Genomic DNA, 17,744 nt, shown 5'->3' with positions numbered 1-17,744 from the left:
TTTAATAAATCTACACACAATAGCCCATAATGACAACGCAAAAAAAGGTTAAAAAAAAGAAAAGCTGAAATATCACATTTACATAAGTATTCATACCCTTTACTCAGTACTTTGTTGAAGCACCTTTGGCAGCGATTATAGCCTCAAGTCTTCTTGGGTATGATGCTACAAGCTTGGCTCACCTGCATTTGGGGAGTTTCTCCCATTCTTCTCTGCAGATCCTCTCAAGCACTTTCAGGTTGGCTGGGGAGTGTCGCTGCACAGCTATTACCATGTCTCTCCAGAGATGTTCGATCGGTTTCAAGACCCGGCTCTGGCTGGGTCTCTCAAGGACATTCAGAGACATGTCCCCAAGCCACTCCAGCATTGTCTTGGGTTTGTGCTTATGGTCATTGTCCTGTTGGATGGTGAACCTTCGCCCAGTCTGAGAACCTGGTCCAGAGCGCTCAGGACTTCATCAACGATCTCTCTGTACGTTGCGCCGTTCATCTTTCCCTCGATCCTGACTAGTCTCCCAGTCCCTGCCGCTGAAAAACATTCGCACAGCATGATGCTGCCGCCACCGTAGGGATGGTGCCAGGTTTCCTCCAGGCGTGATGCTTCGCATTCAGGCCAAGAGTTCAATCTTGGTTTCATCAGACCAAAAAATCTTGTTTCTCATGGTCTAAAAGTCTTTAAGTGCCTTTTGGCAAACTCCAAACGGGCTGTCATGTGCCTTTTTACTGAGTAGTGGTTCATGTCTGGTCACTCTACCATTAAGGCCTGATTGGTGGAGTACTGCAGAGACGGTTGTCCTCCTGGAAGGTTCTCCCATCTCCACAGAGGAACTCTGGAGTTTTGTCAGAGTGACCATCGTGTTCTTGGTCACCTACCTGACCAAGGCCCTTCTCCCCCGATTGCTCAGTTCAGCCGGGTCGCCAGCTCTAGGAAGAGTCTTGGTGGTTCTAAACCTCTTCCATTGAAGAATGATGGAGGCCCCTCTGTTCTTGGGGACCTTCAATGCTGCAGAAATGTTTTGTTACCCTTCCCTTGATCTGTGCCTCCACATAATCCTGTCTCGGAGCTCTACGGACAATCCTTTCGACCTCGTGGCTTGTTTTTTGCTCTGACATGTACTGTTAACTGCGGGATCTTACCAAATCATGTCCAATCAATTGAATTTACCACAGGTGGACTCCAATCAAGTTGTAGAATCATCTCAAGGATGATCAATGGAAACAGGATGCACCCAAGCTCAATTTCGAGTCTCATAGCAAAGGGTCTGAATAATCATGTAAATATGTTTTTTATTTATACATTTTTCAAAAATGTCTAAAAACCTTTTCATTATGGGGTATTGTGTGTAGATTGATGAAAACATTTCGTTTTAATCCATTTTAGAATAAGGCTGTAACGTAACACAATGTGGAAAAAGTCAAGGGGTCTGAATACTTTCTGAATGCACTATATATTCTCACTAGATTTTTATGCTGTGTGCTATTTATCATTCATAAATGTCTTTTTTATTTTGACAAGTCACCAACTCACTATGCCTAACCTACTGTCATTGAAGTATCCACTGTTATTAAAGCAGTAGAGCAATGCTGAAAGAATGACATTAAACTTGCATGTCTTGTGATACATCTGGTCCAGCTTGAGTTGATTTACTCTAATCTTGTGTTGGAGAGCTCAGCAGCTCACAGATCGCTATCAATATGCATAACCGTTGGGCTTGTTCACAATGTGCACTGTGGCTGGTATGTTAATCACTTGTACCAAAGCAGCCACGTCTCTTAAAGGCCAGAATGACTTCTCGCTGCGTTCACAAAGTATAAAAACCTCCTTCAGACTAATATGGTCTCATAAATGATGTTACAGAAAACATATGCTAGTTAACACAAAGGGATCTACTGTAACACAAAGGGATCAACAAATAGGCTCGAAAACCCGACCCAAGGCAACACAGTGACCAGGGTCTGGTTTAAATTATGAACTGTTTTGGCATAGAGGACTAATCAACATAGGGATCAACTGTAGCCTCCTGTCAACAGAGGTCCTCTTCAGTCCCTGTATAATAGCTATATGACTCAAGCATCGTGGTTCATGTCGAAGAGCCGTAGGTCGAAGTGTAAAGGTGACATGCCTCACTGTAGATACTGTAATGGTCTGTCTGTGGTTGGTGAGTTCATCCTGTGCCAGGACTTGATTTAGGCTACTTGTCACAGCAGAGTGGAAGATAAGTCTTCTGGGAGGAGGAGAGGAGAGGTTAGGAGGAGGGCAGCAGAATCTCTGTCAAGGGAAATTTCAGTAGGTTCAGCGAGGACACATGTGAAGCAGCAGACTGCCACTACCTGGGAGGAATGGCAGTTGGGTTTTAATGGTTCATCAATAAAACAATGTAATCCCGTCACACTGTCAAAAAACATGCTCGTCACACTGAAACTGCTCACTTAACATCGGCATTTGACAGATGCACTGGTGGATTTAATGTACATTATGCACTGTGTATAAGGCACTGGCACAATTTGTTACATGTCTTCATCTTGGAATACACATTTCCTCAGCAGAGGAGTAAATAGAATGTGTTTGTGCGTGTAATGAAGTAGATTTATTGACCTTTGTTGTAACTTTGGCTCTGTATGTTTGTCTTTTGTCTGCAATCAGCCACGTTAGTGATTGTGCCATGCTCCTTAATACAGGACTGCTCCAGCGGTGATTCTATTTCCCTGCTGGCTGTAATGCAGTAGATTAGGCCAAAGCTATTGGAGGAAGTGCAGTGCTTTAATTGAGTGTGAGAATGATATCATTCCTCTTTCACTTCACTGGCCGTGGCCTCACTTACAATCACCAGGACTTCCTGGGATAGGAAGTGGTTGTACTGTAATCACTTCAATGGGGATAACTATTACATAGATATACAGGCTGTGGGTCATATACTGTAGCATTCACTGTGATCCCTATGATGGTAACTTAAGTTTAATTAGCTTGTATGTGGTAATTCCCTTTTGTCTGAGGCATACATCATTTTTCCGTGGATAGAAGACTTTTAAAATAAGCACAAAGAATGTTCTCATGCTGGATTTCTCACTTCTTGGAGATTTGGCTTCTAATGTCGATGTTGTGAACCACACAATGTTTTCTCCTGCGGTTTTAAGCCTTGTGCCCATTCATCGGACTGGGTTATTGTGCTGTGCCTGAAATCAAATCTTTCTCTTCCTCTCCCTGCCCCTCTCTCTCCTCTTTATTCTCTCACTCACTCACTCGCTCTAACTCTCTTCCCCCTCCCCCTCCCCTTCACCATTCTCGCTTCTTCAGCATCTCTCTCTCTCTCTCTCTCTCTCTCTCTCTCTCTCTCTCTCTCTCTCTCTCTCTCTCTCTCTTCCCTCCCTGGCTCATGCTGGTAAAATGATCTGCAGACAGCAGGAGCAGAGGCACGCCTGACTCTCTCTCAGACATACCACCCATGTGATCTCACAGGCTGCCTCCCTCTGCTCCAGTCAGGCTCCAGCCTTTCAGCCGGCAGCAACTAATGAGTCTTTGTGTGGCTAGGGTGAATAAGAGAGAGAAGGAGGGAAGGGAGAGGGAGAGTTAAAGAGAGGCACCTATTGTCGTTTAAACAATAAAGGAAGGGAGAGGGAGAGTTAAATATTGTCATTTAACAATAAAGCATACGGTACCGGCAGTGGCCGTCAGGGCTGGGAAATTGACAAGTCTCTGTGTGTCTCCCTCTCCCTCCCTCTCACCAGGTTCTCATGCCCTCAGAGTACTGGGGTCGCAGCAAGTCAGTGGACTAAAGCAAAATGGGAGCCTATCATTTATCATGTTTCACTTCATTCTAAGTGCTTCATTTAGATTTTTCTCCCAAGTGTCACGTTAATAAAGGGGGCCAGAGGAGTCGGAACACGCCAGTGGACACAGGTCAGTGGTTTCTAACAGGGCTGGCACAAAGTGCCCTGTTATCTTTTTTTTTTTTTTTTTTTTTTTTTTTTTTTTTTGCAGGGCTGATGTGTGACGACTTGCTACAGATGCTGGGGCTTGTTAGTATTGCTTGGGAACGAGAGCTTTCGTTGTGACTCTCTCTGTATGGCAGGTCTGCAGCGTGAGGCTTTTGTGTCACCTCTGTGTACAGTGATAGATGAACCTTACGGGGAACATGATCTGTTTTGATTCAGAATATGCGTGTGTCACGTAGGGCTGTGGATGCAGTTCATAAAGGAATACAGTTGTTTTGTACAGTGCATGTGTGTGCGCTCAGTGAAGCCAGCACAGGGAGGGGCTTTTGCAAGCAGACTTTTGCTGCATTATTTCCACCCAGCATCTTCTCTTGCACTGTGGTGTATGCCCAGCCTAGCCATGATTAGTTGGAACACAACAGTGGAGGAGACAAAGAAATGTCGAGTAGGAACTAGCTCTGCTCTCTGGCTTGTGCTGCTAAGCCCCGAAGAAGTGAAGTCTGCTTGCATGAACCACTGAGTTGCATTTGATGTCATGCCTATTCACTGTGTTAAGGAGATGATACCCTATCCAGATTGGATCGGTCTATTTTAGGACAGCTACAATATGAAATAAGCGTAATCCTTGTTCGTACAGAAAACGATATGCATTGATTTGGATTTTGAGTGTAGCTATATCCATCTTATTCAATTTTTCTTAATTGTGTGCCTCAAATCTTCCTCTTTAAACTATACTGTGATAATGTGTTGTCAGATGTAGTCATATTTATGTTTCACAGACATGAGGACTGGAGCAGAATCACTTTCAGACATGAAATCACTATTTCTGCTCATATGTTGGCATCGCCATGGAAACCACTTTGGCTATCATAGCATATTGCAGCATCTGCTGAGGGCTAAGAATACGAATGGATTTCCAACAATGGGGAACTAATTAAAATGATTACAAAATAGACTTGGGCCATCCCATGTGGAAAATAGAACTAAATTGTCTGTACTATTTTGTATTCTTCCTGAATTACAGTGAGGATTGTCCAGCTGCCCATTATGGCAACCGTAGAAAAGGAGGTACTAAGTAACTAATGCATTTAAACATTTAATTCAATTGGTTATAAGCTACATACAAATGTCATTCCATTGGTTATAAGCTACATAAAAATGTAATTCCATTGGTTATAAGCTACATAAAAATGTCATTCCATTGGTTATAAGCTACATAAAAATGTCATTCCATTGGTTATAGGCTATATAAAAATGTAATTCCATTGGTTATAGGCTATATAAAAATGTAATTCCATTGGTTATAGGCTACATAAAAATGTAATTCCATTGGTTATAGGCTACATAAAAATGTATTTGCATTCAGGCAGTCTCTGATAGCTGTATTATTTGTGCAACCTTTAATGCTAAATGATGAGGGCCAGTAACCATTTTAGACTGATTCAATATTTCATCAACGGTACCAACAGGAAACGCTGATATGTTTTGGTTCAAAATATGTAGAGTTTGTTTTAATCCTCCGTGGAAGCTGGCCAAGCTACAGCGGTGTTTGTCAGAACATAAGACACCCCGAAAATGTGTCTTTTCACAAAAACGTCTGTGGCGTCCGAACTGTTTGGGCTACAAACTAATATGGCCACTCTATGGACAGATGAGACTCTCACTGGACACCGTTACCGGTCGAAACATTTTTATGGAAGTGCGGAGGTAGTGTGCCCCAAAATAAAAAAGGCTAAATATGTGTGTTCCCCCCCAAAAAACAAATAATTAGCTTTCTTATATATAGGAAATACACGTTAAATCCATATTCTTCATGATTTATTTTTTATCTGTCTGTTTTGCCATTTATGAATGTGTTATTCAATGCGTTTCTATGGTCTATAGTAGTAATGGTTTAATGTTTTTTTTCAATACCTACAGGGGTCCTAAAATTCAAAACCAAACAAACAATTCCATATGTTAGCTTTAGTGTATTTGAATAATTGGTCTACTGTGCAGAGGGACAGACAATCATTAAAATGGGTGACCTGGTGCCAAACATTGAACATTCCACAGCGCTAAGTACTGTAGTTTACGTTGGATCTCCTCCAGGTGCAAGCAGTCCCATGTCACAGTACAACCACAGACACTTGGGAACAATGGTCCTTTGGCAGCGGCGTGATTTCTCTCCAGGTTCCACCACACTGGATGTGTCCCAAATGGCACCTTATTCCCTATATAGTGCAAAAGTAGTGCACAATATAGGGACTATAGTGCCATTTGGGATGTATGTGAAGGTAATGCACTACATAGGGGCGCATACACTGTCCTTAAGGCAGCAGCAGTATTTGCATGTGTAATGAGTTGATAGCAGAGAGCGGCTCCAGATGAATGGGCACGTCTCTCTGAATGGAACTCCACCACAAGCTGCTCAGGCTGATACTGGGACTGAGACTGAAGCTGAACACTGTTTCTTTATTTCCGTGTCAAAGATGAGTCGGAGAGTGATGAATAAAAAAGTATACCAATTACATTTAAGGACCAAAACATTGACAGCTGTGCCATACAGATTGCAAAATAGTTGGGAAGAGATTTCAGATGTAAAATGTATTTCATGGCACATGGTTTATGAACTGATACACAAAACGAAGGCGGATTCAAAACATAGTTTTTCCATTTAATTTATCATACAAAATTCTTGCAACCAATATAATGTTATATATATGGGGGTACAATTATCCCAGCTCTGAATATTTTGCTGGGAAGAGACAGAATTATTAGATCATTTGTTTGGGTACTGTCCATATGTAGCTTGTTTTTGGTCACAGGTTCAGGAATGGCTGAAGAATTGCAACATTTACCTGGAGTTAACTCCGCAAATAGCACTGCTGGGTGATCTGAAAAGTCATAGTCAATATATAAATAATATAATAATACTCTTAGCCAAAATTGTTATCTTTAATTTACAATCTGTAGAAACTATGAGAATAGAAAGGTTCAGAACTGACGTGAAACATCACAGCACAGTTGAAAAATGTATGACAAAAATAAATCAAAACTGGATGATGTTTAAAAGATGGATGGGAGGGGTTGATGGTAGCTGAAGGATGGGACTAAAAACAAACAAAATAGAACTATTGTAAAATATACTGTGTCCATTAAACAAATATAGTATGTATAAGCTGGAAGTAGAAGCCTAAGTGGTGTTGTCAATTAGTTTACTCCAATTAAGGGAGCGGTGGTAGGGTTAGGGGAAAATAATAAAGGAAAAAAATGTATATATATATATACCACAGTGGGGCAAAAAACTATTGAGTCAGCCACCAATTGTGCAAGTTCTCCCGCTTAAAAATGAGAGAGGCCTGTAATTTTCATCATAGGTACACTTCAAATATGACAGACAAAATGAGAAAAAAATCCAGAAAATCACATTGTAGGATTTTGAATGAATTTATTTGCAAATTATGGTGGAAAATAAGTATTTGGTCAATAACAAAAGTTTATCTCAATACTTTGTTATATACCCTTTGTTGGCAATGACAGAGGTCAAACGTTTTCTGTAAGTCTTCACAAGGTTTTCACACACTGTTGCTGGTTTTTTGGCCCATTCCTCCATGCAAATCTCCTCTAGAGCAGTGATGTTTTGGGGCTGTTGCTGGGCAACACGGACTTTCAACTCCCTCCAAAGATTTTCTATGTGGTTGAGATCTGGAGACTGGCTAGGCCACTCCAGGACCTTGAAATGCTTCTTACGAAGCCACTCCTTCGTTGCCCGGGTGGTGTGTTTGGGATCATTGTCATGCTGAAAGACCCAGCCACGTTTCCTCTTCAATGCCCTTGCTGATGGAAGGAGGTTTTCACTCAAAATCTCACGATACATGGCCCAATTCATTCTTTCCTTTACACGGATCAGTCGTCCTGGTCCCTTTGCAGAAAAACAGCCCCAAAGCATGATGTTTCCACCCCCATGCTTCACAGTAGGTATGGTGTTCTTTGGATGCAACTCAGCATTCTTTGTCCTCCAAACATGACGAGTTGAGTTTTTACCAAAAAGTTATATTTTGGTTTCATCTGACCATATGACATTCTCCCAATCTTCTTCTGGATCATCCAAATGCTCTCTAGCAAACTTCAGACGGGCCTGGACATGTACTGGCTTAAGCAGGGGGACACGTCTGGCACTGCAGGATTTGAGTCCCTGGTGGCGTAGTGTGTTACTGATGGTAGGCTTTGTTACTTTGGTCCCAGCTCTCTGCAGGTCATTCACTAGGTCCCCCTGTGTGGTTCTGGGATTTTTGCTCACCGTTCTTGTGATAATTTTGACCCCACGGGGTGAGATCTTGCGTGGAGCCACAGATCGAGGGAGATTATCAGTGGTCTTGTATGTCTTCCATTTCCTAATAATTGCTCCCACAGTTGATTTCTTCAAACCAAGCTGCTTACCTATTGCAGATTTAGTCTTCCCAGCCTGGTGCAGGTCTACAATTTTGTTTCTGGTGTCCTTTGACAGCTCTTTGGTCTTGGCCATAGTGGAGTTTGGAGTGTGACTGTTTGAGATTGTGGACAGTTGTCTTTTATACTGATAACAAGTTCAAACAGGTGCCATTAATACAGGTAACGAGTGGAGGACAGAGGAGCCTCTTAAAGAAGAAGTTACAGGTCTGTGAGAGCCAGAAATCTTGCTTGTTTGTAGGTGACCAAATACTTATTTTGCAAATTAATTCATAAAAAAATCCTACAATGTGATTTTCTGGATTTTTTTCTTCTAATTTTGTCTGTCATAGTTGAAGTGTACCTATGATGAAAGATACAGGCCTCTCTCATCTTTTTAAGTGGGAGAACTTGCACAATTGGTGGCTGACTAAATACTTTTTTGCCTCACTGTATATGGAATTGGAAATGATGCAGACAATTACATTGATAGAAGCCACAATCTATTTGCAATATTAAAGCTGATCCACCCCCTAAACATAAAAAAATCTTATTAGATGTGTTTTAGAAGATGGCATCCCACATCATGTAGTAAGAGAACCAAAAGCCAGACTGTTGTTGTCACATACACTACATCAACTGTGTTTAGGGACATATTAGACCAAATGCATCAAAAATAATTGCAACTTGATTACTGATATAAGCAATGGCTGGCTGAAGACATGTTGATGGAAATATGGAGAATGATTTGTGAGGAAAGGCAGCAAGTTCCAACAACCCATTGTTTGACAGTTACAATTCAACACTTATTACAGTAGCCTAATTTGGCACTTACAGTAGTATTTGTGCAGTTGACTGATGACCCAGGTCTTGTTTTGATTTGTTTAATTACACCATCAGTCAGAGTTTAATGGCTGTCACTGGTGGCTGTTCTCCACTGGCCTCTGTAGTGGCATTGGGGAGGATGAGTGACTCGGCAAGGTGTGCATCCCAAATGGCACTCTATTCCTAATGGCAACCTATTCCCTATATACAGTGCCTTCAGAAAGTATTCACACTTTTTTCCACATTTTGTTGTGTTACTGGCTGAACTTAAAATGGATTCAATATAAATGCTGTGTCACTGGCCTACACACAATACCCCATAATGTCAAAGTGGAATTATGTTTTTAGATATTTTTTTTTTAAACAAATTGATAAAAAAAAATGAAAAGCTGAAATGTCTTGAGTCAATAAGTATTCAACTCCTTTTGTTATGTCAAGCCTAAATAAGTTCAGGAGTAAATATTTGCTTAACATGTCACATAAGTGTCATGGAATCACTCTGCAAATATAGGGTTTATCATGATTTTTTTAATGACTACCCCATCTCTGTACCCTACACATGTAAGGTCCATCAGTCGAGTAGTACATTTCAAAAACAGATTCAACCACAAAGACCAGGGAGGTTTTCCAAAGTAGGGCACCTATTGGTAGATGGGTAAACATTTTAAAAGTTGACATTGAATATCCCTTTGAGCATGGTGAAGTTATTAATTACACTTTGCATGGTGTTTCAATAGACTCAGTCACTGCAAAGATACAGGTGTATTTCCTAACTCAGTTGCCGGAGAGGAAGGAAACCGCTCAGGGATTTCACCATGAGGTCAATGGTGACTTTAAAACAGTTACAGAGTTTAATGGTGTGATAGGAGAAAACAGAGGATGTATCAACAACATTGTAGTTACATGACAATACTAATCTAAATTAAAAGAAGGAAGCCTTTACAGAAAAAATATTCCAAAACATGCATCCTGTTTACTAAAGTAAAACTGCAAAAAAAAATTCAAAGAAATATCCTGAATACAAAGCGTTATGTTTGGTGCAAATCCAACACAACACATCACTGAGTATCACAAATCACTGAGGACTAGGACATTTTTTTAGGATTAAAATAAATGGAATAGAGCTAAGCACATGCAAAATCTTAGAGGAAAACCTGGTTCAGTCTGCTTTCCAACAGACACTGGGAGACAAATTCACCTTTGAGAAGGACAATAACCCCAAACACAAGGACAAATAGGTCCACAGACGATGCAATCTCCACAGACGATGCAATCTCAACCACACTGCACACTGCCCTAACCCATCTGGACAAGAGGAATACCTATGTGAGAATGCTGTTCATCGACTACAGCTCGGCATTCAACACCATAGTACCCTCCAAGCTCGTCATCAAGCTCGAGACCCTGGGTCTCGACCCCGCCCTGTGCAACTGGGTACTGGACTTCCTGACGGGCCGCCCCCAGGTGGTGAGGGTAGGCAACAACATCTCCTCCCCGCTGATCCTCAACACTGGGGCCCCACAAGGTTGCGTTCTGAGCCCTCTCCTGTACTCCCTGTTCACCCACGACTGCGTGGCCACGCACGCCTCCAACTCAATCATCAAGTTTGCGGACGACACAACAGTGGTAGGCTTGATTACCAACAACGATGAGACGGCCTACAGGGAGGAGGTGAGGGCCCTCGGAGTGTGGTGTCAGGAAAACAACCTCACACTCAACGTCAACAAAACTAAGGAGATGATTGTGGACTTCAGGAAACAGCAGAGGGAACACCCCCCTATCCACATCGATGGAACAGTAGTGGAGAGGGTAGCAAGTTTTAAGTTCCTCGGCATACACATCACAGACAAACTGAATTGGTCCACTCACACAGACAGCATCGTGAAGAAGGCGCAGCAGCGCCTCTTCAACCTCAGGAGGCTGAAGAAATTCGGCTTGTCACCAAAAGCACTCACAAACTTCTACAGATGCACAATCGAGAGCATCCTGGCGGGCTGTATCACCGCCTGGTATGGCAACTGCACCGCCCTCAACCGTAAGGCTCTCCAGAGGGTAGTGAGGTCTGCACAACGCATCACCGGGGGCAAACTACCTGCCCTCCAGGACACCTACACCACCCGATGTCACAGGAAGGCCATAAAGATCATCAAGGACATCAACCACCCGAGCCACTGCCTGTTCACCCCGCTATCATCCAGAAGGCGAGGTCAGTACAGGTGCATCAAAGCTGGGACCGAGAGACTGAAAAACAGCTTCTATCTCAAGGCCATCAGACTGTTAAACAGCCACCACTAACACTGAGTGGCTGCTGCCAACACACTGACACTGACTCAACTCCAGCCACTTTAATAATGGGAATTGATGGGAAATGATGTAAATATATCACTAGCCACTTTAAACAATGCTACCTTATATAAATGTTACTTACCCTACATTATTCATCTCATACGCATACGTATATACTGTACTCTATATCATCGACGGTATCCTTATGTAATACATGTATCACTAGCCACTTTATACTATACTATGCCACTTTGTTTACATACTCATCTCATTTGTACATACTGTACCCGATACCATCTACTGTATCTTGCCTATGCTGCTCTGTACCATCACTCATTCATATATCCTTATGTACATATTCTTTATCCCCTTACACTGTGTACAAGACAGTAGTTTTGGAATTGTTAGTTAGATTACTTGTTATTACTGCATTGTCGGAACTAGAAGCACAAGCATTTCGCTACACTCGCATTAACATCTGCTAACCATGTGTATGTGACAAATAAAATTTGATTTGATTTGATTTGATTTGATATAAAACTGGAGTTGCTTTTTCCAAAGGTGATTCTAACATGTATTGTATACTCAATACTTTTAAATTTTTAAAATTTATATTTCTGTCTTTTATTTTCAATATATTTGCAAACATTTCTCAAAAAATATTTTCACTTTGTCATTATGGGGTATTGTGTGTAGACGGATGAGGGGGGAAAACTATATTATTTCACCCATTTTGAATTCAGACTGTAACACAGCCAAATGTGGAATAAGTCAAGGGGTAGGAATACTTTCTGAAGACACCGTAGTGCATTACTGTTGACCAGAGCCCTGGTCAAAAGTAGTGTGCTATATAGGGAATAGGGTGCAATTTGAGATGCAGCCAGGGCCTGTCCTCAGTTTCTATGAACCTGGGAGCTATTAAACACTCTGACTTCAGCAGCACTTCACATCCCTCTGGGTGCTCCCCCCGGTCCATTTGAACATTTTCACGTTCTTTCTTCTATAGAGGGTATAACCATGTCAGTCATAATATCCTCCTAACCACTATAAACTATCTTCAGTCATGCCCCAGATTGGAACCCCCCCTAGGGAGCACTGAATGTGCAACATTACACATTTTACAAAATCACTATTTTACTTATGCACACACATGCGCACGCACGGCCACACGCGCACACATTCACGTGTGCATGCACACACATTCAGGCATATTTAAATTCACTGCCTATCCCAGAATAAGTAAAGCCGCAGTCAGGCCTTTTTTAAATTTCCCATAAGATGGAAATTAATTAATTTTGAAGCCAAGGGATATTTTCAATCAGTAGCCGGCTGGATGCATGCATTGTGTTTTTGAGGTGCAACAGCAATTAAGTACAGTCACATTATGTTTTTAGTTTGCATATGCTGCTGTGGGCAGATATTACAATCCTGCTTTGGGCGGAAACGTCTCATTTAATTTTTGCTCCATGTTGTTCTTTTGTGATAAAAAAATATTCAGGCAGTGTTTTTAGAAATACCATCATGAATGCAGGGCAAAGTAAGCAAAATCTCACCCCAGTGTCCCTTTTCTGTCGTCGCTCAATCAAAGACAGCAGAGTGAACAAGGTAGACACGTCATGCAATTAGCATCCTTCGCCTCGCATCCCGAGCTCCTTTGTGTCAAGGTGATCAATTGCCTGGGGACCATCGGGTAGGTAGTGACAGCAGGGGGGGGGGCTGGGTAGCAGGAGGGGTTGTTGTGTTCTGTGGCTCACTGCTAATTGACTGTGTTGAGGAGGACTGTGGAGGCCGGCGGGACCTAAGCTGGGCATTAAATAATGTGTACCCTTCCTTGTGCTGGCTGTTGCAGGTGCAGCGGCGGAGACAGAGAGGAGGGCCATGAGCGGTATACTTAAGAGGAAGTTTGACGAGGTGGAGGCGTCCTCCTCGCCGTGCTCCTCCTTGCAGGAGTCTGATGACGAGGTCTCCTGCAGCGAGAGCGGAGACAGCAGTGACAGTGTCAACCCTTCCGCCTCAGGCCCCTTCACCCGTGAGCGCGCACACACACACACACACACACACACACACACACACACACACACACACTGCTCTCTCCCGCTATACGTATACTCAACACTGATACAGTCTGACACGAACAGACAAAAAGCTACATGCATTATTCATATTGTAGTTTAGTGAAAGAGACTTTTTGAATGAAGCATGTGTCATTCAGATTATACTTCTGTATCGTAATTGTTGCTTCTAAAATGGACGTTGAGTGTATTAGGAAACAGCATGACAATAACACGTCATTGTGATGACTTGCTGAAGCACAATTACAACCCTCGGTTAGAAATGTCATTCAGATAACTCGGTTGAAGAGGAAATTCAAAAAGCTGCATCAATGGATGTGCTTTAAAAGAGGAGAAGAGATGCAATCCAGGGCATTGTGCTGAGCTGAGCTGGTGTCTGTGTGGACAGCTGAGTAGCCATGAGGACGGCTGGATGGACTGTGCTGGTGTCTGTGTGGACAGCTGAGTAGCCATGAGGATGGCTGGATGGACTGTGCTGGGCTGGTGTCTGTGTGGACAGCTGAGTAACCATGAGGACGGCTGGATGGACTGTGCTGGTATCTGTGTGGACAGCTGAGAAACCATGAGGACGGCTGGATGGACTGTGCTGGTGTCTGTGTGGACAGCTGAGTAGCCATGAGGACGGCTGGATGGACTGTGCTGAGCTGGTGTCTGTGTGGACAGCTGAGTAGCCATGAGGACGGCTGGATGGACTGTGCTGGGCTGGTGTCTGTGTGGACAGCTGAGTAGTCATGAGGACGGCTGGATGGACTGTGCTGGGCTGGTGTCTGTGTGGACAGCTGAGTAGCCATGAGGACGGCTGGATGGACTGTGCTGGGCTGGTGTCTGTGTGGACAGCTGAGTAGTCATGAGGACGGCTGGATAGACTGTGCTGGGCTGGTGTCTGTGTGGACAGCTGAGTAGCTATGAGGACGGCTGGATAGACTGTGCTGGTGTCTGTGTGGACAGCTGAGTAGCCATGAGGACGGCTGGATGGACTGTGCTGGGCTGGTGTCTGTGTGGACAGCTGAGTAGCCATGAGGACGGCTGGATGGACTGTGCTGGTGTCTGTGTGGACAGCTGAGTAGCCATGAGGACGGCTGGATGGACTGTGCTGGGCTGGTGTCTGTGTGGACAGCTGAGTAGCCATGAGGATGGCTGGATAGACTGTGTTGGGCTGGTGTCTGTGTGGACAGCTGAGTAGCCATGAGGACGGCTGGATGGACTGTGCTGGGCTGGTGTCTGTGTGGACATCTGAGTAGTCATGAGGACGGCTGGATAGACTGTGCTGGGCTGGTGTCTGTGTGGACAGCTGAGTAGCTATGAGGACGGCTGGATGGACTGTGCTGGGCTGGTGTCTGTGTGGACAGCTGAGTAGCTATGAGGACGGCTGGATAGACTGTGCTGGGCTGGTGTAGCTGGGCTGTAATAAAGGGGAATGAATGCAGCGCCGCAGCAGCACAATAGTCTCTCATTAGGTGTTGCGTCAGCAGGCACAGCACAGTACAGCCTGATGAATGAGCTGATGCTCTCTAGTCTCTAGCGTTGTGGTGTGTCTGGCAGGCTCTGAGAAGCTATGAGTTGAGTAAGCTTGTCATCGGAAATGCTTCAGTCAGTTTGGCAGGCACCTCTGATGGTGCCACTGATAAAAATTTTAAAAAAGACCTGTGTTTTAGATGGCCTGTTTTTTTCTATGAGCAGATATGATGTTATTGGTAGTCAGCCTGGGGGAAAATGTGTGGATTGTCAGTGGTTGGTTCCTCAGGTGACAGATCTATGTTGTGTGTTGGGGAAAGACGGATACAGTAACCTTACCCTGGTTTATTGTGGGTGTAAGTGACAGGGCTCCTCCCTGTGTTGTGTTTACATGTGCGTGTGTGCCAGAGGACGCTGGTAGGAGGAGCTATAGGAGGACGGACTCATTGTAATGGCTGAAAAGGGAATAAATGTAACGATATCAAACATTTATTCCATTCCAGCCATTACAATGAGCCCCTCCTCCTTTAGCGCCTCCCACCAGCCTCCTCTGGTGTGCACGTATGCGCTTGTGTTTGTGTAGGTCCATACGTGCGCACGTGTTTGGGGGTGGGGATGGGGGGCAAGGGGATCAGGGACAAGGGTGCTGTTTCCCCAGACTCCTGAGCCTTCTGGGTCAGCTGCTGCAGATAAAGGCAACCAGGAGGATGTTGCTTTAAACCAAGGGAATCAGAGAGCAGTTCATGCAGCAGAGCACACGGCTCCCAGAGCTTCTCCTCACTAAAGAGGTGTCGCACTGTGTCAGGCGTGGTGCTGAGATGTACAGTAGCATTGTTGCCTGGAGAATACAGTACAACTCCGTCTTGGGCTGCGTTAGTGTTGGGGAAATAGTCCAGCCCCTCTCCTTGTGGAATTGCTTTTAGAGGAGCAAAACAAAGCCTTGGAATTTCTGAATCTGAATCGGGAGGTCTTTGACGAAGGGTTTCTATGTATTCTCACAGATTTATTGTTAGAACTACATGGTCATAGCAACCCTAATATCACAAGTCACTAGAAGATGGCCGAACAAGAAATAGGAAGAAATACAGAGATATCGAACTCTCTTACGTATTGCAAGCTTGAAAATGACCTCTGCATGTAATTGATTTCTCATTCAGTAAAACCACATGGATACCCTAAACAAAGTCTGATAAACTTTTTTTTGGGGGGGGGGGGGGGGGGATAAAGCGAAATTCCCATCAACAAGGCCAGACTGGCGCTGCCATGCCTGTAATGAATGCATTGTCCTTATGGCACAGGGTGGAGTGCTGCTGGAACCAGATGGTTCCCATTTGTCCTGTTTTTCTGACATCAAGTGAGCGCTGGGAAAGCTGTGCTCAACCACTCCAGATCTGAGCCAGGAGGGGGATTATTTATGCTCTCTGTCTTTGCTTTCTTTTTCCTCCCTCCTTCCCTCCCTCCTTCCCTCCTTCCCTCCTTCCCTCCTTCCCTCCCTCTCATAGAACGGTCCTTTAAAAAACCACACGTAGTACTGACATGCCAATTGGCAGAGTTGGGATGATGAAACACTGCTCTACTAAGCTGGGTTGAGTTGTCTGAGTGTTAGCAAGAGGACTCCCGAGGTTCATTAAAAGTCAAATAAAAGCAGGCATTCAAATCCTGCAAATCGTAAGCAAGCAGACTAGCGTTTTATCTTGTTATAGTATGGCTACACACATACTGTACACCACTGAGAGCACATGGTGAGCAACAACATACAACTCTTTCCTATGTACATGATTCCGATTTTAAATAAGTGCTTTCTCTTGAAACAGTGTGCGTGTATGTTGTCAAGGTGGTTAATCTAGCTTTTTCTCATACTGGTGATTTCACATTCTTTTTCTTGATTTTAAAATGGGCTATTCTTTCCACCACATCGAACTGGTTAATCTTTCATCCATGTATGAGCCAATAACCCTGCTTTCCCTATTATTTATATGTATGAAGAAGTGGGCTATCACCAGCTTCCTTTCACCATCTTCTCCCCTCGTCTTTTGACTCTGTAGCTGATTCTATACTGAAGAGGGAGAAGCGTGTGAGAACAAGGAGGGTACATTTTGACAATGTGACGGTGTACTACTTCAGCCGGCGCCAGGGCTTCACCAGTGTGCCCAGTCAGGGGGGCAGTACTCTGGGCATGTCCAACAGACACAGCGGTGTCAGGCAGTACTCCCTGGGAGAGTTTGCCCTGGAGCAAGAGAGAATCCACAGAGACATGCTCCGAGACCATCTGAAGGAGGAGAAACTCAACTCCATGAAACTCAAGGTATTGGTTCGAATCCAGGCTGTATCACAACCGGCCGTGATTGGGAGTCGCATGAGGCGGCGCACAATTGGCCCAGCGTCATCCGGGTTTGGCCAATGTAGGCCGTCATTGCAAATAAGAATTTGTCCTTAACTGACTTGCCTAGTTAAATAAAGGTTAAATAAAATAAAGAAATACTTAAGCAATAAGGCCCGAGGGGGTTTGATATATGGCCAATATACCATGGCTAAGTGCTGTTCTTAAGCATGATGCAACGTGGAGTGCCTGGATACAGCGCTAAGCTGTGGTATATTGGCCGTATACCACAACCCCCCCGTGGTGCCTTATTTCTATTATAAACTGGTTACCAACGAAATTACAAGAGTAAAAAATGGTTTTGTCATACCCGTGGCATACGGTCTGATAACCCACGGCTGTCAGCCAATCAGCATTCAGGGCTCGAACCATCCAGTTTATAAA

The 17,744-nt window shown here is 43.9% G+C and overlaps 1 protein-coding gene across 3 annotated transcripts in view; it reads left to right on the top strand.

Moving 5' to 3' along the window:
• LOC139397764 (cysteine/serine-rich nuclear protein 3-like) overlaps window positions 1-17,744 on the top strand; it is a 34,598-nt gene that overhangs the window by 13,027 nt on the left and 3,827 nt on the right. The window contains exons 3-5 of one of the 3 annotated variants that reach the window (XM_071144216.1): window positions 3,726-3,897; window positions 13,303-13,482; window positions 17,026-17,285. In XM_071144216.1, the coding sequence (XP_071000317.1) occupies window positions 13,332-13,482; window positions 17,026-17,285 (411 nt within the window). In that variant the 5' untranslated portion in view covers window positions 3,726-3,897; window positions 13,303-13,331. Of the gene's footprint in view, window positions 1-3,628; window positions 3,898-13,302; window positions 13,483-17,025; window positions 17,286-17,744 lie in introns of those variants that run through there. The other 2 variants (XM_071144218.1, XM_071144214.1) reach the window with 2 other exon arrangements.

The sequence above is a fragment of the Oncorhynchus clarkii genome, chromosome 3 (genome assembly GCF_045791955.1).
Source record: "Oncorhynchus clarkii lewisi isolate Uvic-CL-2024 chromosome 3, UVic_Ocla_1.0, whole genome shotgun sequence".
Taxonomy (NCBI): Eukaryota; Metazoa; Chordata; class Actinopteri; order Salmoniformes; family Salmonidae; genus Oncorhynchus; species Oncorhynchus clarkii.
This window is presented reverse-complemented; position numbering and strand designations above follow the sequence as displayed.